Source organism: Saimiri boliviensis, chromosome 18, assembly GCF_048565385.1.
Source record: "Saimiri boliviensis isolate mSaiBol1 chromosome 18, mSaiBol1.pri, whole genome shotgun sequence".
Taxonomy (NCBI): domain Eukaryota; kingdom Metazoa; phylum Chordata; class Mammalia; order Primates; family Cebidae; genus Saimiri; species Saimiri boliviensis.
This window is the reverse complement of record NC_133466.1, coordinates 18914406-18941433: the sequence shown is the minus strand read 5'-3', so window position 1 is coordinate 18941433 and position 27028 is coordinate 18914406. Positions and strand designations below refer to the sequence as shown.

General features: G+C 38.2%; 1 protein-coding gene and 1 long non-coding RNA gene across 9 annotated transcripts in view; one reads left to right on the top strand and one right to left on the bottom strand.

Annotated features, from left to right (window-relative positions):
* Window positions 1–27028, bottom strand: part of MRPL39 (mitochondrial ribosomal protein L39) — a 198719-nt gene that overhangs the window by 150428 nt on the left and 21263 nt on the right. The window contains exon 10 of one of the 8 annotated variants that reach the window (XM_003934331.3): window positions 23823–26728. The exons of the other annotated variants lie outside the window; for them this stretch is intronic. Coding sequence (XP_003934380.1) covers window positions 26681–26728 — 48 coding nt within the window. The 3' untranslated portion in view covers window positions 23823–26680. Of the gene's footprint in view, window positions 1–23822; window positions 26729–27028 lie in introns of those variants that run through there. 8 annotated transcript variants of the gene reach the window in all.
* Window positions 3782–16722, top strand: LOC101038144 (uncharacterized). The gene is made up of 4 exons (XR_012514899.1): window positions 3782–4187; window positions 8141–8233; window positions 11831–11915; window positions 15463–16722. It is a non-coding gene; the product is annotated as an uncharacterized LOC101038144 (long non-coding RNA).

The following is a 27028-nucleotide window of genomic DNA, read 5'->3' as shown; positions in this document are numbered from 1 at the left end:
AAAGTTATCTATGGAAGGCAGTGTATGTATAGACGAAAGAATTCTTAAGAGGCATTTGATGGGTACAAATGATTAAACAATTAGAACACAACTAAACATAGCCTGTAACTCACTACAGAAAACACTAGTCTCCTCTGCAGAGGTTTGACTTTATTCCACTGTTTGCTGTGGAGGGGTGAATGGGAAAAATAAGGTTAAAAAGTTAATTCTCTCTAATTTGTAAATTTCATCTATATGATGGAGAGAGGGAAAAAAAAGCCACTCCTTTACCCTCTGAAGTGAAAGGTATGCTTAAGAGTATCACATAACACTCCAGAGCAGCAACCCGTTTAAGGAGGAAATGTGGGTGAAAACAACACAGACCAGAATTGGGCTTCCAAATGTTATAAACAGTGAAAGAAATAAAAATTAAATTATAATAGGAAAAAACATTCTCATGTTTTGCCTGTGAAAAATAAAAACAAACACTCTGTATGAAATGTGAATATATTATGGCTACATTTTTTAGTCTCAGGCATTAATTATGGTTGTACCACTGATGGAGTACAAAGGAAGCCAATTCAACCCACTTATCCCCAGGGATGAAGAGCAACCACAAGTTCACAGAATAATTAATTATCTCCATGTTATTATACAACAGGGTAAACAGTGAACTGAAACCCTGTGCCACAATAAATAAGCTGGTCAAGCCTGAAATGTGAGTCTGTTTCTTCACCCACTATTTAAAAAGTGTTATCCATTCTGAGAAATGTCTCTCTCACATTCTTCCAAAGGGCTGAGCTTCAAGATCGTTGAGTACTAAATCTCCAGAAACTATTTTTATTTTTTCTGCCACTTTTTTTTTTTTAAGGAGAGAGATTGGAGGCTGGTTCCTAACCATTTCCTGTGATTATTGTGGTTTCTGTAGAATTTCATAAACCTATGATGTTTTTAGCAAGACTGATCTGTAGCTGTGCCAGCTGTCACAATATATTCCTCATTATCAATATTAAGTAATATCAAGAAGTACCACTCTTATCTGGAAGGTCACTGATGATAGCTGCTCGCTTTCTGGAGGGTAATGGGAGGGGTGAGAACACCAGCCCCATCAGCCCTGGAGATACATCTGTATCACTTTGTGAGGGTTGCTGGGACCGAATACCACAAACTGGGTGGTTTAAACCACACAAATGAATTGTCTTATAGTTCTGTGAGCTGGAAGTCTGAGATCAAAATGTCAGCAGGACTGGTTCCTTCTGAGATCTGTGGAGAAAGGATCTGTCCCAAGCCCCTCTCCTTGGCTCATAGCTGGCCATCTTCTCCCAATGTTTCTTCACACTCTCTTCCTTCTATACATGTTTCTTTCTCTACACATCATGTTCTTTTTCTAAGGACACCAGTCATACTGGATTAGGAGCCCACCCTATTTTAATAGGACCTCATCTTGACTAATTACATCCACAAAGGCCCTGTTTCCAAATAAGGTTATATTCTGAAGTACTGGGTGGTCTACGGCCATACCACTCTGCACACACCCAACCTTTTCTGAAGTACTGGGTGTTAGGACATCAATAGACAAATTTGGGAGGTGGCAGGAGGAGAACATGATTCAGCCCACAACAACATCCATGGGATAATATTTGTCCTGGCAGGTGGCCAGCCCTTACTTTCTCAAGCTATCCATTTGGAACAGGTACTTTTTATCCATCACCTTATTTAATCACCATAGATATCCCTCTTAGTCAGCTAGGGTTGCCATAAGAAAATACCACACACTGGGTGGTTGAAACAACAACAATTGATTTTCTCACAGTTCTGGAGGCTAGAAAATTCCAGATCAAGGCCCTGTAGGGTTTTGTTTCTGGTGAGGACTCTCTTCCTGGCTTATAGGAAACCATCCCATTGCATACTCACATGACCTCTGCTTTGTCTGATCTCTGAGAGAAAGGGAATTCTACTGCTTCTTCCTCTTCTCATAAGGACACTAGCTCTATGAGATTTGGGATCCACCCTGATGACCTTATTTAACCTTTATTACCTCCTCACAGGCCATATTTCCAAATGGTGATAACACTGGGGGTTAGGGCTTCAACATAAGAAGTTAAGGAGAATATGATTCAATTCATAGCAATCCCTAATGGGAGACATTATTGTTGTCATTTATAGGAAGCTGAGACATAGAAAGGTTAACCTTCAGATTCCACAGCTAGAATTAGTGTAAAATGCAGGCGGATTTGACTCCTAAAACCCATTTCTCCTTCCAGTATTCCGGGTATCTCAAACTGGGACCTAAAATGGGGAGGTTTGCACATAACCTGAAATTACTTCCATCACTGGGAGAAGGGAAGATTGAGAAATGTCCTGCTTCTATTAAACTGAATTATACAAACTTGCCATTCTAGGGATAAAACATCATCCTAGAATTGCCTATGGGAAATTTCATATAGTTCAACCTAGAATGAGAAATGGGAAATTCAGAAGGCCTTGTAGGCATCTATAACCAGCAGAGAGACATGATCCACCTGTGTGGGGACCATGCATCCTTGCCACATGCCCCCCTGTACAGCTTCCCCAGCTCCTCAATGTCACATGGATCTGGAAAGCAGGGAGACTGGACTATGGCGCCAGCCCTCCAGGCTTGGAACTGAATTCGAATCTCAACTTGACTACTTACTAGAACCTAAGTTAACAAGTTTAATCTCTCTGTGCTCAGTTTCCTCATCTGGAAATAGAGATTATAATGCTCCTCCTTCATATGATCATAGTGAGACCTGGAAGAGTTAATGCACGTAAGAAGTGTTAGCACAGGACCTAGAACATGTTAAATGCTTTATAAGTGTTAGTGGTTATCATGATTATTGTTGTTTGAATATAAGGGGAAAAACACATATCTTAACAAAAGAGGGTTTTTAAATGCTCCCAAGTTCCTTAACCAACCTGAGCCATCTGTAAATTACTGTGGGATTTCCAGCTCTGACATGGATTCAGGGGTCCTAGAAACTGACTGATATCAGCTTAATACAAACTATTTTAAAATGTCTTATGCCCTTGACAGGGAAGGCCCAAGTACTGGATACTTGCAATGCAAACCAGAAGTGGCCCTGTCTTTCTTACAAAAAGGCCCCAGTCACATGATGATGAGGCTAGGTCTATTCCTGTCTTCCTTCTCTTCCTCATATTTCCTTCTTCTTCTTCAAGGTCTAAACGTTTATTGAACTGAGACGCATGAATGAGTTACTCGACAAGGCTTGCAGGATCTATTTGTTCTTTTCCATCCCCAAAAATCAAACGGTTGCTCCAGGAAAATGTCCCCTTTGTGGCAGGGTGCAGAAAAAAGAATGGCGATGAAACCAAAAATTAAAATGACCTAAGTCCCATATGCTCCAGGAGTATGTTCGGAGGGCCGGGGGAGAATGTTGGTGAGGTTAAAATTTTAAGTTTCAAGTCCTATATCTTGACATCCCGAATGCGCGTACCAGACACAGTACAAACATTCTCAAAGCCCAGTTACATATTCCAAACCAAACGCGGGCTCTTGAAGGCTGCTGAGGTAGGGATGAGATACAGGACTGCCTGAAGACCATTTCTTCCTCTCTTAGGGACCTGCTTGGCTCCAGCTGACTCGGTTCAGGAGGAAAAACCTCCCACTCACTCCTCTTGGGCTCGCTGCAAGGAGAGAGTAGAGATACCCCTGCCACCCAGTTGCAAGAAGTCGCCACTTCCCCCTTAGGCCGACTGAAAGTTCGGGCGACGTCTGGGCCGTCATTTGAAGGCATTTCCTTTTCTTTAAGAACAAAGGTTGGAGCCTGAGCCTTGCAGCGCTGGGCGCAGGAAAGTACACGGCGCGAGTCGAGAGAAAAAAATACACACATGCAATGACACACGAGAAAGGGAAAGGGGAAAACACCAATTCCCCGGGCGCTGGGCTTTTTCGACTTTTCCTTTAAAAAGAAAAAAGTTTTCAAGCTGTAGGTTCCAAGAACAGGCAGGAGGGGGGAGAAGCGGGGGGTTTGCAGAAAGGCGCCTGGTCGGTTATGAGTCACAGCGAGTTATAAAAGGGTCGCACGTTCGCAGGCGCGGGCTTCCTGTGAGCCGCCGAGCCCGGGCCCCAGCGCCGCCTGCAGCCTCGGGAAGGGAGCCGCCCGCAGAGCCCCGAGCCGCCCGCAGAGCCAGCGCGCGGAACCGAGGAGACGCTCCTGGCACAGCAGGTACGCAGACTTCAGTCCCGCGCTCCCGCCCGCCTTGCCTTTTCTTTCTTGAACGTGGCAAGGACGCGGGGGGACCTCGGTGCGAGGGTCGCAGCGGGGCGAACTGGCAGGGCAGGGCAGGGCAGGGGCGGCGCGCACGTGGCCGCAGAGCCTGGCCTGGCCCCGCTGCGCCTGAGGGTGCCCCCTGGGGACCCAGATGTGTCGCCTCGCCCGGGACCAGAGATTGCGCTGCATGGATTCCCGCGGGCAGAGGCGGGGGAAGGAGGGGTGTTAGAAACCTAATACTTGAGCTTCTTTGCAAAGTTTCCTGGGATGGTAGGGGAGGTACCTGTGATATGGCCTTGGACAAGCTTCCCTTTTGGAGCGGCCAGAGAAGTGTGTATAACACACCAGTAGGGCAGGATGGATCAAAAGAGACTGGCTTCAAAATTTGTGTCTTTTCTATTTTATCTTGAAAAATAACTACAAATCTATCTTAATCTTTACAAAGTTAGACTCATAGCATTTTAGATATCAGTGTCTTCATTTAATAGAAGTGAAGATGGAGCAAACGCTCAATGAGCTTCTGTATTTATTCACCCCCGTTGTGCCAGGGTACGTTTTTGCTCAGCGGTTGCCTTTCTTAACTCTCACAAAACCCCCGTGGTGTCTGTTCTCCACGTTTTACGAGGGAGAGCCGGATCTTTTGAAGTTTGTATCATCTAAAGCAGGTATATTGGGATCACTACAGATAGAATTTAACCTGAAAATACTGAAGTTGACAGCTGACAAATATATAAGAATGCAAAGTATGTCAAAAATTGGGGAGCTGAGGGCCAGAGAAGTGAAGTTAACTTACTTCTCCAGCACGACAGACCAGATCCAGGACCCTGTGTGATCTGAAAAGGCCAAGGTTTCTAATGATGCTCATAATTTAGTTTACATTTTGTCTCAAATAAATGAGGTCAAGTGGACATTATGTATATATTACAAAGCCAAAATTATTGCTTGTAATTGATATCTCTCCGGAGTAGTGCCTCTTTTATAGGGCTTTAGCATAATGTATAAACGAAGTGAACTAGGGTAGTCGAACTTTTAATCATAAGACTGATCTTTCAAAAATGGATATATGTAAAGTTAATTGCTTATCTATGTGAACAGTAATATAAGCTATAAAAAGTTTCAAGGCAATTTCCTGCCTGTGGGCTAATTTGATAGTCACAATGATAGGAAATTGGCAGGGTTCGGTGGTGGTATCCACATTTTGCCCATGAGGACTTGTGCCTCTGAGAATTTGAGTTTTTCTAGTAAGGTCACTAGGTCCCTAGTGCACGGCCTGCTTTTAGGTACGGATGTGGGCTAGGGGTGTCGGCAGACCACAGACTTTTGACTCCCAGTTTGGGCTCATTTCCATGACTCCTTGCTGCCTCCCTGATTTCTGTCAAATGACCAAAGCCCATTTAGTATTGACTTACACCACAAGAACTACTCCTTATTAGGCTGTGATAAGCAAGTTTCCTCACACAGTGGGTCCACTTACTCTGGCCACAGGACCTGGCTTCCTAACCACACACATTAAGAAAGAGAAAAATTAGCACTGGCTGAGACCTACAACCACTTCAAGGGAGAACCGTGATGTTTGGACAAATGTCTACTCTTGTGTTAACCTAATCATGTGTCAAACGTGTAATTAATTGGTATTTACCCCCCAAAAAAGTCATCACAGTCTGCCTGTGCTGGATGCTATGTTAGAGGCGGGAGAGACAAAGGTGAGCAAGATAGGCACAACCCTACCCTTACAAACCCAAAAAGTTAGAGGAAAGGCTATGAGGACGTTGCTATGCAATTTGATATCATTTCAATTTAGCAACGTAAATACATGAACTAATTAGAATTTGCTATGAATTTTGCCATTCTTCACTTTCCATGTGCCAACAAGGAAAATTTGTAACTTTCATCTTTCAATACCTCATCTTAACAGTCTTCTGCAATTCAAAAAACTCTACCCCAAAAAGCCCTACACTTTAACTTCTAAAAAGTTTTTTTTATCAGCTTTCATAAGATCTACCATTCAATTTAAAGGAATTCTTTCATTTTAAAGTAATAGTTATTCAATTCTTTTATTCCTACCTCCTTGAGAATCTAATGGAAGCTATGTATGCTATTCCCAGAAAATGTTTTTTAATGTGCATCCTCACACACAATTTTGAATTTGATGTCAGCAGACTAGAGGCTTCCTTTAATCTCAGCCATGAGGGTTGAGGGTTCACTTTGTGGGTTCACATTCAAAATCAGTATTCTAAACCTAGCAGGCGTAACTAGCTTGAATAGAGGAAAGTGGTATGTAGACTCTTGGCCTTCACTTGGACTGAGCACCTCTGTCCTTAACCAGTCAGTGTCCCCATTTCTGTTAGCCATTGGCTATTGTTTAGCTGAAGCTACTGATTTCAACAGCCTTACTGTTTTGATAATAGGCTTCCACTCTGCAGAAGTCTGCTACTGGGGAAGGAGCACAGCCTAAGAATCATGGTTTGTTTCTAGTTCCAACTCTGCAAATTTCTGTGCCTCATTTTTCTCATCTCTAAGATGGGTAACAGGGACTGAGTCATCTCTAAAATCCCTTTCAGTGATGAAATTCTGGGATTCCAGTGTAACTACCAAGCTCACTTTCATATACCTCGTGAGACACAGCTGGTCCTAGTGAATTTATATCCTCTATGTCCAAAGAAAGAGTAAATACCACTGTAATTCACTACAGAATGTATTTTTGTCTTTCACTGACTTTACTGGACTCAAAACTGTTACATGTTTCCTTAAACTAGAGAGAATAAAAAAAAATTGTGAAACACTATTTTTCAAGGAAAAATATTACAATTTTAGTCTCGTTTTATCCCACCTCTCACTGGTTACAATTTTCATATATGAATTTCATACATATATTTGAAAAAAAATTACCTTATCTCAGACTCTTAATGCAATGCTTTTAATATGATCACTTCTGCGTAATTCTCATCTGCCCTGAAGCACTTAAGTTCTGTTCATCAATCAGTGTCATTGGGCTTACAATATTCAGATCCTCCAGCAAAACCGGCGCAAAAGCACATCTATCCTCAAATAAGCACATCCTGTCTGAGCTGTTCCGCATCCTCACTCACAAGTCTAAGGCTCAGCAATGTGGAAGAACACTTGATTCCTAAAATGAACATCCTTATACACTGTGACACACTCACCAGAAAGTGAGGCTTAACATAGGTTAAGTGGCTGTAGTTTAAAACAGACTGTGAATGTCTGTGCTAGTTCTGAGAAACAGCAGAGATATTAATCAACTAACACAGATCACTAATATCTGTGCCGATTATCAGGATGGATTAGCACAGATATTGCTACCTTGTGTGGGTAGACAGGGTTAAGGCACTGGCAGAAGGAAAGATTAGTGAAGAATATCAAATAGCTGATTTAATGGAATTATCAGGCTGATGTTTGGATAAGGTGAAACAATAACCTACAATGAAATTTATGCCAGTTTTCCATAAACGAGAGTGTTCTACATAAATTATAAATTCCTGGCTATCTTAACAAAATGCTATGGTCTTTTATATGCTCACACACATAATGGTTCTGAGCATGAGAAATGGGTGCCAGATTGCTCAGGTGGGCATCGCAACAGCATGCTCCTTACTCACTGATTAACCTTGGGCAAGTTACTTAACCTACCTGTGCCTCAAGACACTGTGTTTCAATGGGGAGGATGTGAGTACTTATTCCTAAGGTTGTGAGGAGGAATAACTGTGTTAGTATACATCAAACACTTAGGTGCCTGGCACAGAGGGAGCCCTGTGTAGGTGTTTCCTATTATTATGTTTAAATGGATGATCTTGTGTATTATAAGAGATCAATATGGAAGGTGAGATACAACTGCAGTCTGAGGAAGTAGAGACTTTTCAAAGATTTTTTACTGTGTCATGAATTTTCAGAGACCACACTGAGGGAGCTGAAGCCCACAGAAGTGAAGTTACTTCAGCATCACACAGCAGATCCAGGACCCTGTGTGATTTGAAACGGCCAAGGTATCTAACGATGCTCATAATTTAGTTTACAGTTTGTGCCAAATAGCCGAGGTCAAGTGGACCTCAAGCGGTTTTTATAATTTTTGTTTCAGAATGCATATCCAAAAGAAAAACTACTAAAAGCGTTCTGAAAATTATTTCCAAGAAAACATTTTGGTGTACCTTTTAGCAGTTACTTTATGACTTAAAGATTAGGATAAACCAAAGAATTATTTTACATGGCTTTTACCTGCTTGCAGATAACCTCTAATTTATACAATGGTTCAATTATCCAGTGGTAAATGTATCTGGGATTGTACTTTTAAAACAGCAAGTGTAACATGTGATAGAGGTAGGGTTACAAGGTGCTCAGCAAGTATTGATGACCGATGTCATTAATATCGTGGCTAACATTCAGTGAGCCCTGATTCTGAGGCTGGCACCCAACTAAATGCTTTACACTGCCACTTCATCTTCACAAAGACTTTCTGAGTAGGTTCTATCTTTATCTTCATTTTTAGAGAAGCAACTAAGACTTAAAGAGGTTTATTAACTTGCCAAATACCACACAGCTAGTAACACTGGTGAGGTCTGGAATGGAACCCAGGCAAGTTGAACACAACAGAACAATGAACACTCCTTTTCAATTAGATTTGCTAATTGTTAATATTTGCCACATTGACTTATCTCTCTCTGTCCCTATCCATCTCTGTCTCTCTCTGTGTGTCTATATCTGTATCCACACCTGGCATCTAACTTCTAAATGCTTCAGCACAGATCTCCTAAGAACAAGGACATGGTTCTATGCAATGAAAACACATGATTATGGCGTCCAAGAGTAATTTTTAAAATTAGGGATGAAACCTAATTTTTACCCACAAGTCCAGATGATGACTTCTACCAATATTCTCCAACTTCATGTTGTTTATACTTGACAGAATCTTCTAAAAAGGGTCCACTGCTAATTTGGAAAGCCAACAAATCTTACTAATATATCTCCACATTTGTAAACTTCTACCAAATCCTCCAAGAACCTGCATATCAGTTAAGTCCTGAAATGCTCCAGTGCCAAATAAAAGCCCACTGCGCAGATAGAAATGCCTTTGGAGACTCTCAAACATTTATTCAAAAGTATTTAGTGAGTATCTGTCAGCTGTATATCCAGCACTGAGTGAAGACCCAGTCTCTGCCATCACATACACCTCAGCACTAAGAAGAGACACATGAAATAATTACCATGCAGTGTGATAAGTGCTCCGACAGAGAATGGAGAGAGGAATAGCCACCTTAGGGAAAACAGAGAAGCAGGGTCCCACCAGAAGATGAGGAGAAAACAGCCTCCAGGAGTGTGCTATCTGAGAGAGCAAGAGAAGGAAGGCAAAGAGGACGGGTCCATACTTGAACACCCTGAAGGAGGTATATCTAGTGCCTAAGAGTGTGTATGATAACATCTTGTGGAGCAGCAAACATGACCCTCATTTGGTTTGTTAAAGCATTGGGCCAAATGTCATGAGAATGTAACAAGTAAATGGTCTTTGCCTTATAACACAGGGTATCCCATCCATGTAAGACAACCAATTTTTAGAAAGACAAAACCAAACCTTTTGTTTACAGAATTTTCTTTGTTTGCCTTAAATAGTTTTTGGTACACAAATTCTTCCTTGCTTGGGCCATTATGGTATGTGGAAGGAGAAAAAGATAAACTGTGGCTTACAGAAATAGAAAAGCAATTTTCTCCCATGATGCAGACATATGGATATAAATAACAAACAGGTAACACATAAGTTCCAAATGAGGCATTTTGTTGAAATTCAGTGTTGAGCATAAACAATGAACTCAAATGCACAAAGGAGTCCTCATGGAAGGGTAACAAAACACTCCAGAGCAGATAACAGCCACCCTATTTTCTGTTCCCTGGGAGTGGGGGGAAAGGACATCAAAATCAAATTATAAATTTTAAAAAGTATTAAAATTATCTTATGGAAGTATGATATTAAAAAGTTTGTTAGGCAAATGGAAAACGTTTTGTGGAAATAAGAAAGAATGGCCATCACTTAAGGCAACAGAATGCATCTCTCCCACGAGCTCTCCCCTTCCTACTCACAGCTTTATTCACATTTATTCTATAACATTTCAGTACAGTCAGACCTGCCACTGAGCCAGTGTGATGTCAGGGTGTTGAGGAAGTGATTCCCTCCCTGGGACACACTAGCCCACGTCAGGGAGTCAGACTCCAGCTGGCTGTCATCCTGCCTCTACTTATTCCACAGAATGAGTCCGGTGGGGGGAGGAATTCCTAACCTTTTTTTTTTTTCAACATCTTCATCTGAAAAGTAAAAACACTAATTACTGTCCATAATAAAACTATTGGGAAGGTTACTTAGCTTCTAAATAAGTTCCACAAAGCCATTTCAGTAAAAACTTCCTGGTTCTAAAATTGGGAAAAGTAGGATAGTCCTCTAAGGCTGACATTCTTTCTCTTTTGTGCATTTACAACTAAATGGTCACTGATATATAACATTTCCACAGTGATTCTGTAGTATCCACATTGGTTTTCTTCTAAGACAGTTCAAAAGTACATCCCACCTTTATGTGTTAAGTATCACCATTGGCATATATCTTTAAAAACATTTATTTTCTAAATTCTCAAAATACAAAAAAGAATATTATGCTATTTAGTGTATAAACTGCTATTTTCAATAAGGAGCTCTTAATTTAGAAATAGTCAATATTTTTCAATAAAGAGCTCCCAATTAGAAATATTAAGAAGTAATGTTAAGTTTTTATGGAAGTAAATGAAATACCATGATATGGCAAATTTATAATTTTTTCCCCCAGCAATGGCCTATTCAGGGAGTTTTTCTTATATGTAAAGTTAATGATATGAAAAGTGGTGATCTTATCATGCACCAAGATTTCAGGATATAAGTTATTCCTACAGAACAATCCACTTTTACTCTTAGAAAATGAGTTGTGTGCTTCAGAAGACATAACCCCAGTTGGCCACCATCTCAATCAGTAGTAAGTCACACCATCAATTCCTTGTTAATGATGGAACTCATGTGAATTCAGGAGGAAACATAATAGTCTTTACCTCATTCCCCGGTGGCAGAGAAGTTGACTGATCTTTAATGTCAGTTATTGAAATGTAACACAGAATCATATTCTACAGAAAATATGTGATAAACTATATACAAATAAATACACGTTAGAAAGGCAGACATCTGGATTTTCTTTTTCCCCGAGAATATTAACAGTCTTTATGAAGAATTACTGAGAAATTAAACACTTCATATGACATTTTATAGCACGTAGAGAGGTTGAAAATCAGAGAACTAAAACTCAGATGATAGTCTAAATACTTAATTTGTTGCTAGTTTATGCTGGACATGAAAAGTGTGAGCTTAAATTATAAATAAAAAACTATTGAACTACCAAACTATTTGGGGCATATCCTTATCTTTCCTCCACATTACTCTTTATTCCCATTAAAATCTACCTATCCTGGGTCCTCTCTCCTCGGCCTTTGATCGCTGCTTTCAAAGATGACTAGCTAACTCACCTAATAAACAAGTCTAAGGTGATGTGTCAACTTCAACCCCACCCCTCTTTCTCCAGGTAACTTGTCTGCATTTCAAGAACAACCTACCAGAGACCTTACCTGTCACCTTGGCTCTCCCACCCAAAGGAGATGGCTCTAAGGGTAAGGAATTCTGTCTTAAGTAAAAGGGAAGGAAATCGTTATTCTTAAGATTATGAAAAGTCCAAATGTCACAGAATCCTGATTTTTATACACTTGCATTAATCACTGCTTACTTCCATGATGTAAACCAAAACTGCAGCTTTAGAATATAGAGAATCAGAATAAATTCTGATAGAAAAGCCAGATACTGCTTCCACATATGCAAGTATATGCTAATTGCTTTTAGCAAATGGATCTAAATAGTAATCAACATTATTCCATCTTAATGATTATGTTTTTGATTGATACACATAAACGTTAAAGTGGGAAAATATTTAGAGGAAGTTACCTAAACTAAATCGCTTGAATTTCCCGCAACATAATTATATTACATTTCACCTCATAAAATGGCTTTGGATCAAGAATTTGTACTGCTACATCAATATAAGCCGACTTTCAACAGAAATAGATGTACATTTGCTTTGTAACAACAAATTATAGTTTTAAATTATTTGTATATTTCAGGGTGAATAAAATGAGAGCTATCCCACAACGGCTTTGGTTATGAAATTCGACCACTGTAACTTTTTTTAAAGAAAACTTTACGGTTTGCAGTTCCTTTGGTATGCAAATATTAAACGGTGGGTGCTGAGAATAAGCAGCCAAATAATATAAATATATATATAATTGTGCAACAATATAACCTGATTTCGACATAAAACGAGATCCTTACAAGATAAAGAGTTATGGAGATGGATGATAACGATGGCTGCAGAACATTATGACTAAGTGTTTAATATAGCTGACCTGTACACTTCAAAATTGTTAAGATATTAAACTTACGTAAATTTCACCACAAAAAAAAATTTTTTTTGAAGGACAAACCAGATCTTTAATGACAAACTTAGGACACAGTAAGCTCTGAATATTAGTTTTGATAACATCTTTCCTGGAAAATCAACAAGGTAAGAATAAGAGGATAAAAGAATAAAGGATAAGATTCTGAAAACTTATGCTCACACCTCCCCCCCAAAAAAAAACATGTCCTTAAGGAAAGCATAATTTAAGAAAAAATTTCCCTAAGTGTTTCCTTCACTTTCATTCTTACTACCAGAAGAAGAACTGCCTGTCATATAATAAAAGATATTTGATATTATCATTAATCTGGTATGTACAGTGCTTCCTCTTGGTAGATTTTTATCCACTATGAGATTTTGATACTCAGGCAGTGAGTAGTAATTCTATCAAGAACACTTAACTTGGAACCTATGCTATATAGTAAAGCTTATATTGACAATGGATATTTCATGTGGTAAGCAAAAGACGTATTGTGGAAGGGATTGGATGTATATCGGCAGAACTACATAGTCAAAGACCCCAATCTAATTTCTAATGTATAAATCATATAAATTCCTCTTGTATTGCTATACATTAAATATTATGCTTGTCACAGTCTTACTTGGTTAGCATCGTCACTATTGATTGTCAGGCCTATAATTGTGTATAATTCTTCCTCAGTCACTTTAACCGGCCACACTGATTCCAGAAAGAACTACTTCATTTCTTATAACCTCATGAAAGCACCCTCTGCCCAATGCCTTGGCTAACAGACTGGCCTTTGTTGTCTATGACCACTAATTCCCACTCAGGCACATACAATTCTGTTATTGGTTGCTTAGCCCAGTCAAAAACACTGGAAATGGATGTAGATGCCACACTGATGGATGAATGATCTTCTGGTCATTCTAATGTCCTGAAAAGTCTACTGAGCATTTTTAAATTTAAAAAGAAAAAAACAATTCTGGGATATTTTCTCCTTTATTCTGTTCATTACTGTTTTTCATTTATTGTTGTGTTTTAAATATGACTTAAGATTCTACAGTATATTTAGACAAACTTCTCATTTCTCTGCAGCGTTAGGAATTCATCATGCCTGTATGACAAGGTTGTGTTTGAGAACAAAAGGGACCTGTGTGACACTTTTTATTTCAAAATACATTTAGAGTTTGAACCAATAAAAAAAGGCTATTAGAATTTTTAATATAGCATAACACATTATCAAAAACACTTGTCACTTTTCTGAGTGCTCTAATCAGGCAATTCATATGTATATTTAAAAAGATGAAAAAAGCCAATTATTATACTAAATATATTTATTTTAATATTGGTGCTCATATGTTACCTTTAAAGAACAGGAGTAAAATTTATGGGTAAAATAGTATGCAAGCAATTTACCTTCAATACAAATTAAATGCATCTTTTTAAGAAAAGGTTGAGTTATATCGGCTAGGGAGGAATGAACTAACACTAGATTATTAATATGTATTTATTGAGCATTTACTATGTCCAAGATCCTGTAAGGGGGGTAAAAAGTCCTTATTTTTATAATCTTTATTGACTGAAATTCTATAAAATGAATTAAATTCCTGAAATGACATCACTTAATCCAAAGTTTTTCATCATCAACTAATTCATCTCAGAAAACAGCGAAGTTTTTTAAAAAAAAAAATACTATCAGTAAAAATGAAATATTTCCGTGGTTTGGAAATTTCCAAACCACGATATTCTGCCCCGTCAAAATATATTCACTGGGGAATTTTCATACGTTTCTTTTGAACTTAGTCACATTCTTATATCTAGCTGGTTTCATTATTAAATAAAAGAAAAGGTGATTCCCCTCTTGTACTGAAAGAGACCACATACTTGAATGATACTCTAACTTCTAGGTTCTGCTATAGTAACACTGAAATCAGAAACCTGTGGGAGAAATGTCACTTTATCTGAAAGAGTAAAATCAGACTCTAAAAGGAAGTAGCAAATTCATCTTTTTTTTAATCAACCCTTTGCCTAGGACACGTAGTTCAAAACACAGAGGACTCTTTAAGTCATACTTCCTTTATGTAGTCAAAACCAAAGCCACTGGGTAATGCTTTCCCCAAAGGAATCTCTAAATAGCAGATGGGGACATTTTCAGATAGATTCATTTGTAGGCAAACCTCCACTGCTTGTGTCATATCTTCTGAAGGAATAAAGGTAAAACTTCAACGATTTATTACAGAATGAAAAATTCAGCCTGAACCCTACCTTTGTAAAACATGTTAACTGGGTTTTAATTTTCATAAATCATAAAGGAGTATTTTGAATATTTGGGCCTTTAATTGTCTAGCTCCCAGATGAAGTATAAATCAGAAAAAAAAAAAAAAAAAAAAAAAAAAACTGTACTGTGTCAGAATGCAAGCTTCCCTATTTGCATTTTGGCATTTGGAAACTTTGAAGAGTAGTTTTTGTTTTTGTTTTGAAGAAGATGATACACATGTGTACCTGGTTCAAAACTAGAGAATAGAATTTAAAACGTAATTTATTTAAAAGTCTTCAAATATGCCTAAAGGTAACAATGTCATGTTTTAATTGCCAATTCCTCTACCACTCTCAACAAATGACTTCCTAGGATTTAATGAGCTCCCTGCTTTCAACAGAAAATGGATGATTTTCCTTTCAGATTTACTATATTATCACTCTAGCTTTGTAACCACATGTGCATACACAAACATTTCTTTCTCTCTTGCAGGTGGCACAAACCAGGAAGGGGAAATCTGTGGTTTAAATTCTTTATGCCTCATCCTTTGAGTGCTGAAGGCTGTATGCTGTTAATGCTAATCGTGATAGGGGTTTTTACCTCCAACCGACTCCTACATGTTAGCATTAACAGGGTATGATGCCTGTTACTAGCATTCACATGGAACAAATTTCTGCCGTGGGAGGATGACAAAGAAGCATGAGTCACCCTGCTGGATAAACTTAAAACTTCAGGCTTTATCATTTTTCAATTTTGTTCATCATAATCTGGTCACTGGGATGTTCAACCTTAAACTAAGTTTTAAAAGTAAGTTTATTTAAAAGATTTATCAGTACTATCCTAAATGCAAACATTTTCATTTAAACGTCAAGTCCACGTTTGTTTTTTATCATTAACAGAAGATGTATTCATGTCATTTTTAACTGCAGGTTTTGGCTTGTTCATTGTAGTATTCATAAACACCTTTGATTCAACTGTTAGAAATGTGAGCTAAACATAAATTTCTATCATATTTTTGTATTTAAAAATTAGAAGGACAACTAATCTCCAGTTATATCATGGATTGTCTGGCAACATTTTTTAAAAGATTTAAAAATTGGTATTTTCCCCTATGTAACAATTTCCTGTTTAGACAACTTCAGTTTAAAATTAATACTTTTGACTCTTAAAGGGAAATTGAAAGGCCGTGACCCTGAATTTTTTAAACAGAATATTTTTAACAATTCGCATGGTAAATAACATCTGAAAACTAATGAGATTTTTTTTTCTGTACAAGATACAAATATTTGATCAAAAATTTCACATTTGAAGTGAAGACCCAAACCTAGGTTCAAGTTCAATAGCTTAGCCACATAATACTGCTGGGTAAGCAGAGATTCCACATTTCCACTCTAAGCTTGTTTCTTCATCCATAAAATGGGGACAATACTTTACAAGGTTATTGTGAGGCTTAAGTGAGATAGATAATTATTCTGTAAGATAATCAAGTGCTACATTAATGTTTTAGATTAATCCAAGAAGTAGTTACCCTACTTTGTTGGAGAAGAGAAAAGCTAATGATTTGATTTGCAAACTTTTTAAGGTTTGGATTTCTATGCAGTTTTTCTATATAACCATCACTTACAAATACGTAACCAAATGTAATTGTTAATATTTTTAATATATACTTGTTTTAACAACTCTTCTCAACATTGTCAGGGTTATTCACTGTAACCAAATAAATCTCATGAGTCTTTAGTTGATTTAAAATAATTTTTATGGCTTTTTCTTTTGCAAAGTACAAATTATAATTTAGAAGATATCTGCACAAAAAAAAGACAATGGAAGAAAATTATAAGGATACTAAGGGGAACATTCCCAACTGCTAGGACACAGTATTCTCATGTAAGAGTACCCACTTGGCTTTGCCTCACTTTCTGTTCAAGTTATATGTGCTGCCAAGATAAATTCCTTCTCCTAACCCCTGGAATGAGCTTGTGGCTCCATGGAGCTCCCATGCAGGTAGAACAGAACACATTCAAGAGTGTTTCTTCAGGCCAAGCGCAGTGGCTCATGCCTGTAATTCCAGCACATTGGAAGGTCAAGGTCAAGGCGGGCAGATCACTTGAGGTCAGGAGTTATAGACTTCCCTGGCCAACAAAGTGAAACCCTGTCTCTACTAAAAGTACAAAAATTAACTAGGCGTAGTGGCACATGCCTGCAATTCCAGCTAATCAGGAGGCTAAGGCACAACAATCTCTTGAACCCAAGAGGCAGAGGTTGCAGTGAACCAAGAACACGCCACTGCACTCTAGCCTGGGAGACAGAGTGAAACTCCATATCAAAAAAAAAAAAAAAAAAGAATGTTTCTTCAATTCATTATATCTGCCACTGTATATTTGGAGAGCTCCTTGCTTTGAGTCCCAATTTTTCAAAATCCTGCTTGCTTCCTAAAGACACCAAGTCTCAGAACATTAGGGCTGGAATAAACTATTGCAGTATAACTTTCCTGCTGTTACAATAAAAACCTATGAGCATTACAAAGGCACTTAGAGAAAAGCTGTGCTGGGAAATGCCTTATTTGAAGAGCACTTAAGTACACTTACATGAAGCTTAGGAAAGTTACTTAATCTTCCTCTAAGCCTCAATTTCTTCATCAGTAAAATGATGAATATATTTCATATTTCATAGGATGTAGGCCTAAATGAAATCATGCATGTGCAAAGCACAAGGTCTATTATGCATTAAGTGTTAAACACAAACTTTCAGACCTTTACATTTCGGTCATTTAAATCAAGTGATCTACCATAGCGGATCTCCCCAAGAACACTCTAGCTCCAAACTAACACTAATTCTGTGGTGACAATCCAAAGAACCAGTTTTCTCTGATGTCCTAGGCTTCTGACGGCCTATCTCCTCATCTTAGAGGGATTCCTCCTGACTGGTACATTCAGTCATTACAAAAATTCTTGGAGCATGAGTAAGAGTGAGTCTGTGTTTGGATTGGAGGAAGGGGTAAGTAACAAGATATATATATGAATGTGAGACTGTATGCGTCTGTGTGTGTGTGTGTGTGTGTGTGTGTGTGAAAGTTACAAACTAAAGATTTTTAAAAATTGTAAAATGTTAAGAGAATTATCTAGCATCTGATTCACTTCCCCAGAAATTTACAGAACTCAAGACCAAGCCTTTCATATTCACTGTCATCAGTTAGATAGACCCAGTAGCTAAAAAATTAGGAGAAAAAGAAAAGGAAGAGAAAAAAAAAGTCAAGTCAGTGGACCGAAGAATATATACAGAACATAGAATATTAGAAATTTTCTGAAAACAGATGATGGTGAATACCTCAAAAAAAGTGAGGAAACTTGAAAAGGGAGCTTTAAGAAAAATAACAGGGCCCATAGACAGGACACAAGCACAAAAAGCTGACCAAGCATGTGCTTCGCTAATAACTGGAAAACAATGGAACTGGCAGGAAAAACTTGCACGTAAGTTTAGCTTTCAGCCGGGCGCGGTGGCTCACGCCTGTAATCCCAGCACTTTGGGAGGCTGAGGCGGGTGGATCACGAGGTCAAGAGATCGAGACCATCCTGGTCAATATGGTGAAACCCCGTCTCTAATAAAAATACAAAAAGTTAGCTGGGCATGGTGGTGCGTGCCTGTAATCCCAGCTACTCAGGAGGCTGAGGCAGGAGAATTGCCTGAACCCAGCGGTGAGCCGAGATTGCGCCATTGCACTCCAGCCTGGGTAACAAGAGCGAAACTCCGTCTCAAAAAAAAAAAAAAAAAAAAAAGAATTTAGCTTTCTACTTTGGGTTTCAAATTCTCCCATAGCAGTAAGGCTAAGTGAAATAATGTTCACATGATTTTTTGGCCTGTTACTGTTGTATTTTAACAAATCTAAGTGTTCTAGTATTAGTCTTCATTCATCTAATACATACAAGTACTAGATTTTTTTTAGGTGTGTTCCTCAAATGTCATCACAATGGTGTCTTCTCTATATTTAATCACTCTTTCACCCTTCTCTGTACTGCTCAGGATTTCCCAGCTCACTAGCACTTAACGTAGTATATCCTAATTTATTTTGGGATGTAAATGATGGCAATAGAAGTGATATCCTTGAGGGATGAACCACCATCTTGAATGTTCATATCCCATTCAAATGTTTACTGACTTAATCACACCATTAGTTTTCCAAGTTCAAGTCTAAAAACAGAAATTAGTTTAAGTACAGTGAATATTTCATTTTCACTATACCACTAAGCTGAAAGAAATGATTTTGTGTAAATAAAAGTTCCTCAGACAATTCAGGAAACAGTTCTACATATGACTGAAGATCAAAGGATTCCCACCTGGTAAGCTTATCAAGATGCATGTTCCCAAGCTCCCAGGCTCCCACTCCCAGAGATTCTAATTCTGTAATGGAGCTGAGGACACTACATCTTTACCAGACTGACCACGTGGTTCAGATTGAGGTGGTTCATAAACCAACTCTTAGGAAACAGTGGTTTTATACATGATGCTACTGTTGATGTGACTACTAGGAATGGTGTGCAGCAGAGCTGCTGCAACATACGGATCTATTTACACACTGTTCACCGTGTAATGAAAATCTGTAACATGGGATGAGTGATAAGAGATGTCTTGTGGTTGACCTCTTTGGAGATAAGCAGCAATGAAATTCCAATGAAGTCTCATCATCCCTCTTCACCAAAACCATCCTAACCACCTCAGTAAGATACACCTGACTTCCCCACAACACCCCCCAACCCACCCACCCACTGCCCCAAAACCAGCTGCTCTATGTTCTACCACTGGCTGAAACCCGCCAATAACCAGATACTAACTAACCCCAATCTATCAGCTGCTGCCTAGAGCAACAGAGAAAGTCAATGAGAAGGAATTGGGTGCCAGTTCCTGCCTTACAAGGGGAGGGTTGACTAATGAAACTGCCATGAATGTCACTGCCATCCCATCTCACCCTCTCACCTGTGCTGCAAGACTTCAACAATCATACCCAGACTCCACTTGGGAAAATTCTGTCCCTTCTCAAATGCTGACAGCTCAGCAATGTGGTCCCTTAACCCATGCCAAGAACTCTAAAAAGGGTTACAGCTAGAACTGATCTTTCTCCTCCATGCTTCCAAAGCAGATTACAGCTTCTCCATAAACGTGCTTCGCATTGTGCCCCATGTTTGGTTTGTTACTTGTGTATACACTATCCTCTCTTCTAGACTGAGTTTCCGTAGGAAAGGAGAATCCTTTTTACCTTTTTGGTATTACACACCCAGCTCAGGGCCTTTCTTAAATTGAATGGGAAAATGTATCCAAGTACCCAATGATGTTGGAAATTCAAATTGTTCTAATGTTGAGGGCTGTCTGTACCTGGCATATATGTGTTCCAATTTCAGGAACTGTTTTTCAAGTTGACTTGTATGAATTCCTTACAGAAGCTCAAGCATCAATTTGGCTTTCCCTAAATTCTGCAGATAAGGAAGGCAGTATCCATGTTTGCTTTAAGAAATTCCATTATTAAAAATACATGAAATTTTGTCCTCAGTATTTTTTTTAAATAGGCAATCCTGACATAATAACAACCAATGTTGAGATGCTTTAAAAATAACACTGCAGTAGTAGCCACTCCTAAAACAAAATATTTCCCCTTTCCTTCAATATATGTAACCACATATGACACATAAAATCTGCTTATTGGATAAATTTATCTTTAAAAGAATATTATTTACATTTATTAAAAGTTAAAATACACATACTCGTTGACCTGGAATCATGTACAATGTATTTACAGAGCTACTAGCATATGTGTGGAATCATATATGTACAAGGCTGCTAACTGAAGTATTAGTATAGTAACAAAAATTAAAAATCAACCAACAATAGGGAATAGATTAAATAATGGTACACCTATGAGTGAAATACTAACTTCTAAAACAAAGTAAAAAGAAAGGGAAAATAAGGAAAACTGGATCAATCCAATATATGACAGGAAAGGTGAAAACAATAATGCAAAGAAATGATAATCACAGTAAAATGAATACAAATTAAAATTTATCTACTAAAAGACAGTAATTCAAAGACTAGATTTAAAAGGAAAATAATAGTTTTATGCTATTTACAAAAGACAGGCATAAAACCTAACAACACAAAAAGGTTAATTTTTTGTAAGAATATACCAGGTAAACACTAACAAAGAAAGAATATACCAGGTAAACACTAACAAAGTAAGAATATACCAGGTAAACACTAACAAAGTAAGAATATACCAGGTAAACACTAACAAAAACCTACTATAACCACAGAACCTGATTTTTTAAAAAACAGATTAAGAAAACTAGCTTAAAGGAGAAAATCATTATTAATGAGATAGAGAGGATCATTATTTAAAAGATAAAATGAAGCAATTTATCAGCATGTTTAAAAATCCCAAACCAGAATACAAAGTGCTAACAAAATCATCTTAAAATAAGCAAATGCTGATTTAGCCATAAGGAGAAACTGTCAAATCCACCATCATTTTAGGAGAATGGGTTTAAGAAAGGGGAAAAAAAGAAAAAGATTTCTATATGGTCCTAAGAGAAAATCTAAAAAATAATGACATGAAAAAGTTGAAAGGAATGGGAAAATATGTACTATTAAAAGGAAACCTGACATAGGAATATCATTATCAGACAAAACAGATTTTAAGAAAACTAAGAAGTTGACAAGTCAACCCTACAATAAGCATGAAATTTTGAAAAATAGGTAAGGAGGACTCACCATACCAAAAACCAAAACTTGTTACAAAGCTATAGTTGTTAAAACGGTGTGACAGTGGTACATAGGCAGACAAATGGACCAATGAAGCAGACCCAGGCACTTAAAGGAACCTGTTATATGTATGATAGCATGGCATAATCATTAAGAGTAGAGAAGAAATAAATAGAATAACTGCCTATCCTTGTGGAGGAAAGGGTGATAGGTCCCTTTCCTCACTCTATATGCAAAAAATAAACTTTAAATAAATTATACAATTAAATGTGAAAATCAAGACTTTAAAAGAGTAGGCTGCTTTATAACATCGTTAGGAAAGGCTTTCTTAAATTTCATAAATATAAATCATAGAGGAAAAGATGAATTATTTAGTCTACCTTAAAGACAGCATAAGCAAAATTAAAAGGTAAGCCAGACAAGAGAAATATTTGTAGTGACAAGGGTTTAACTTTCTTTCTTTTCTGAGATGGCGTGTCAATTTGTCGCCCATGCTGGTGTGCAGTGGTGCAATCTCAGCTCACTGCAACCTCCACCTCCTGGGTTCAAGTGATTCTCATGCCTCAACTTCCTGAGTAGCTGGAATTGCAAGTATGCACCACGACGCCAGGCTAATTTCTCATATTTTTAGTAGGGATGGGGTTTCACCATGTGGGCCAGGCTCGTCTCAAACTCCTGACCTCAGGTGATCCACCCATCTTGGCTTCCCAAAGTGCTGGAATTACAGACGTGAGCCACCGTGCCTGGTGCACAAGGGTTTAACTTTCTAAAAATATAAAGAACAGGCCAGGCATGATGGCTCACATCTGTAATCCTAGCACTTTGGGAGGCCAACAAGTGTGGACCACTAGAGGCCAGAAGTTGGAGACCAGCCTGGCCAACATGTTAAAAGCCCATCTCTATATATAAAATATAAAAATTAGCTGGATGTGGTGGCACTTGCCTGTAATCTCAGCTACTCGGCTACTCAGGAAGCTGAGGCAGGAGAATCACTTGAACCCAGTAGACAGGGGCTGCAGTGAGCCGAGATCATGCCACTGCACTCCAGCTTAGGCAACAGAATGAGACTCGATCTCAAAAAATATACATATACATATAAAACTACTAATAATGTGGCCGGGCACGGTGGCTCAAGCCTGTAATCCCAGCACTTTGGGAGGCTGAGGTGGGTGGATCACGAGGTCAAGAGATCGAGACCATCCTGGTCAACATGGTGAAACCCCGTCTCTACTAAAGATACAAAAAATTAGCTGGGCATGGTGGCACGTGCCTGTAATCCCAGCTATTCAGGAGGCTGAGGCAGGAGAATTGCTTGAACCCAGGAGGCGGAGGTTGCGGTGAGCCGAGATCGCGCCATTGCACTCCAGCCTGGGTAACAAGAGCGAAACTCTGTCTCAAAAAAAAAAAAAAAACTACTAATAATGTGATAACCAAAAATCCAATTGTAAAAAAGGGGCAAAGGTTGTAAAATGGTAATTCATCAAAAGAAATGAAGAGATGCGTATTGGTACTATATGCTCAGTATTAAACAAATTAAATGATAGGATATGCATATTCAACCAACAAAATATCTGAATGTCTGAAAATAATAAACGTTAATGAGAGCAGAAAACATGGGAACTCTCATGCTGCTGATAGAGAGTAAACTGGTAAGACTATTGTAGCAGCCAATTAATAATATTTAGTAAAGCTGAAGATGCATGGTCCACTTTGATACAGACCCTAGAGACATTATCAAATGTGTACACAAAGAAACATGTGGAAGAATACTTTCTGCAATACTGTAATACTTAAACGCCAATAATATCCTCAATGGTCATCAATAAGAAAATGAATTAATGGTGGGATTAATCATATAATGAAATACCATATAGCAGATGACATGAATGTACTAACTCTTTACAGGCATCGACATGCTGTACATGAAAAACAATGCTGAGCAATAAAAGCAAATTGCAAAACAATATATATTATGAAACCAATTATGTTTAGTTTTAAAACAAAGAATACTATGGATTGTAGGAAAAATATAAAATCAGGAAGAGTAAGGACAGGTATAAATAGGATAGCAGTTCTTCTTGAGAGGAAGGAAATGACATAACAAGACCTTCAATGGATGTGCAGCTTTTCCTTTATTTAAACACAAAAGGATCTCAAGTAAATAAGGAAAAAGGTTGACAGTGGTTACAATTAAATAGTGGCTATATATCAACATTCTTGGTTACAAACAACAGGATCTAAACTAGCTAAACAAACATAAAAACATGGCTCACAAGTCTCAGGCCTGGAAGTCAGGACTATGAGGCTCCAAAAAAAAATGCCCATTTTTATACCAAGGAGCAGCCGCAGGGGAAAAACCGCTAAGCACAGCCTCCATACCTTGCACCATTACATGAGACCTCTGCCACTGCTGCCTTGAAAACCACATCACTGCTCCTCTCAGTAAAATGTAACTCATACTACTCTTGTCTTCAAAGTACTTGCTTCCAGATTTCACACAAGTATGTCTAATTGGTGAGCCCACGCTACCGGTCTGAGCCATGGCTGCAAGGAAGGAGAGGAAATTAAATTTCATTCTTCTTATGGGTAAGGTAAGATCCATAATGTGGGAAGTTGCCAAAAAACAGGTGTTTAAACAGTGCTAGTTGCCCAAAAAGCATGAAAATGTTTGTGAAATTATTCTCTGTACTTTTCTGTATGCTCACAAACAACAAAGGGAATGGAAGAAAAAAATCAGTAAACAAGAGATGGCAACCAAATTCTAAAAGACAGAAAGTGACTAATAAAACACTAGAGAATATCACCACCTAGAAAACGTGGAGGAAGTTCCACCAGAGGCAGCCAACCGGCCCAGCTGGGCCTTAGTTCAGAGACAGCGGAAGTTCAGAGATGATTGAAGACAGTAGAGGGAGTAATTAAATCTAAACTAATTAAAAAGAAAGGAATTAATTAAAGGTCTCTATACAAACAGGTTGCACACTACCCCATCTTCAAATACAGAAGGGCCTAAATCCAGGAATTGCCCCACACAAAACATCAATGGGATCTTTTACAAAGTAAGTGAAAGAACAGCCTGGGGAAAACTAGGGTAGTCAATGTAGAAATTGGTAGCCAAGACAAGACCTCTTCATTCTAGCATTTTAAAAACCCTCATCCTACCTGCCAGATTCACCTACTCATCCTTAGTGATGCCTATGAGAAGCCAACCCTTGCTCAAACCAGAGCTGCCACTCAACCTCCTTACATCCACATTGTCAACTACAAACTGACAGCCAACAAACATTAGACATTTGAAAAAAGCCTGAAACATGTAAATGAAAGACTAAGACAAAAAAATCTGTCACCAGAGAAAAGAGAAGATTCAGGGACTACAAAGTGAATGAACGAACAAATGTAAGTGCAGTTCATCAAATTTAAGTGCAGAACCCACTTTAGGCATCTTCAGAGAGCTTCATGAAAATACATCACATCCAGAAAACATGAATAGAATTCTATGAAAGTGAAGCAAAAGAGAGCTTTCAGAAATTAAAAAATGCTTGCTATAATGTATTAAATGAGTAAAATATAAATGCAGGAAAAATGATGGAGAAAGGAAAAAAAAAATAAGAGGACCAATACAGACGATGCAAACACAGCTGAAAGGTATTATAGAAACAAAGAACCTTCAGAGAAATGAAAGAACAACAACAACAAAAAAAATCCTAATCCTAAAGAGAGATGTCAAAAATTCAAAGGACTGCCTACGTACCAAGCAGAATAACTGACTGAAGACCTAGATACAGGTACAGGATTGTAGAATTTTACGACACCAAGAATAGTAAGATCCTAAAAATGTCCAGAGTGTGTTGAGGGAAGGGGATGCAGAGAACAGGTTATACAAAAAGGAACAAGAATCAGACCGGCATCAGACCTTTTATTAGCAAAATCAGATGCAGAAAATAACTGAGCTGCTTTCAAAGTTCTAGGAGAAAACTAATTTTCAATCTAGAATTCTATATCTAGCTGAACAGTTCATCAAATTTAAGTGCAGAACCTACTTTAGACATGTAATGGCTCAACTCTTAGACATTTTTTCCTAGAAAGGAGCTCAGAAACAAATGCTAGCAAAATGAGAAAGTTAATCAAGAAACAGGAAGATAGGGACTCTAAAAAAAGTTGACCTCACCCAGAAGAAAAAAAAAAAATAGTCTTCAGAGGAAGCCTGTGCACCAGAAGCAGAAAACTTGCTAATACTGAAGCAGAAACTTTTTGGCAAAATGTTTTCGTAAGATTGATAACCAAGGCTTACTCAAGGTGTGGGGAAAAAGGCACTTTTAGACACTGTTACTGGGAGTGACATTTGGCAAAACCTTTGGGAAGCCAGCATCTGGTAGCACCTGTCAACAATCCCACTGCCAGAAATCTATTCCTACAAAATTATTTATATGTGAGGCAACGTAGAGTAGAACATAAGAGCATGTTTGAGTGAAACTGCCTTCATTCAAATTCCCGCTTTGCCACTTTCAAGCTCTATGCTGTTTCCTCATTTAAAATATAGGAAACATCTTCTCAACAGGTCACTGTGAGGATTAAACAAAAGGTTCCACATGATGAGCTTAGCACAAGGCCAAGCACATGATAAATACTATCATTTTTATCTAGAAACATTTGCCATTTTTGCACAAGGATGTTTACTGTGCCACTGTTAAGTAAAAAAAAAATGCAAGCAAGTACAGTAAGATCCTATTCGAATGTATCTGCATACACATGAGAAAAAAAAAAAAAGAGAGAAAACATGCCAAAGTGTTTTTTTCACGGAGCAGGAAGGGAGTGACCTGTTTTTGACAGTTTTTATTTTGAGCAACATAAGGGAAAAAGTAAAACTCACTATCAGTCTTAGGGAGAAAGAGTTAATCTTTATAAGCACACACAAACATTATATTAAAAACATTTATTTTATTATACATATTTAAATTTTAGAAAGTTATTAGGTAGATGTACTTTCCTCTGTTGGTTTAGTTTGATCTTCAGTTACCTGTAAAAACATGAATAGCTTTACTTTCCTAATAAACACTTCCAGTTTTACCCTTCACCCACCATTTTATTTATTTATTTATTTTTAAATGTGATTCACTAATTTATTTATTTATTTTTTTACTTTAGGTTCTGGGGTACATGTGCAGGTCATACAGGGCTGTTGCAAAGGCACATACTATATCCGGCCTTTCTCCCCATGTTATCCCTCCCCACCCGTCCCACCCCCTGCTGTCCCTCCCCTAGCACCCCGCAAAAGCCCCCATGTGTGATACTCCTCTCCCTGAGTCCACGTGTTCTC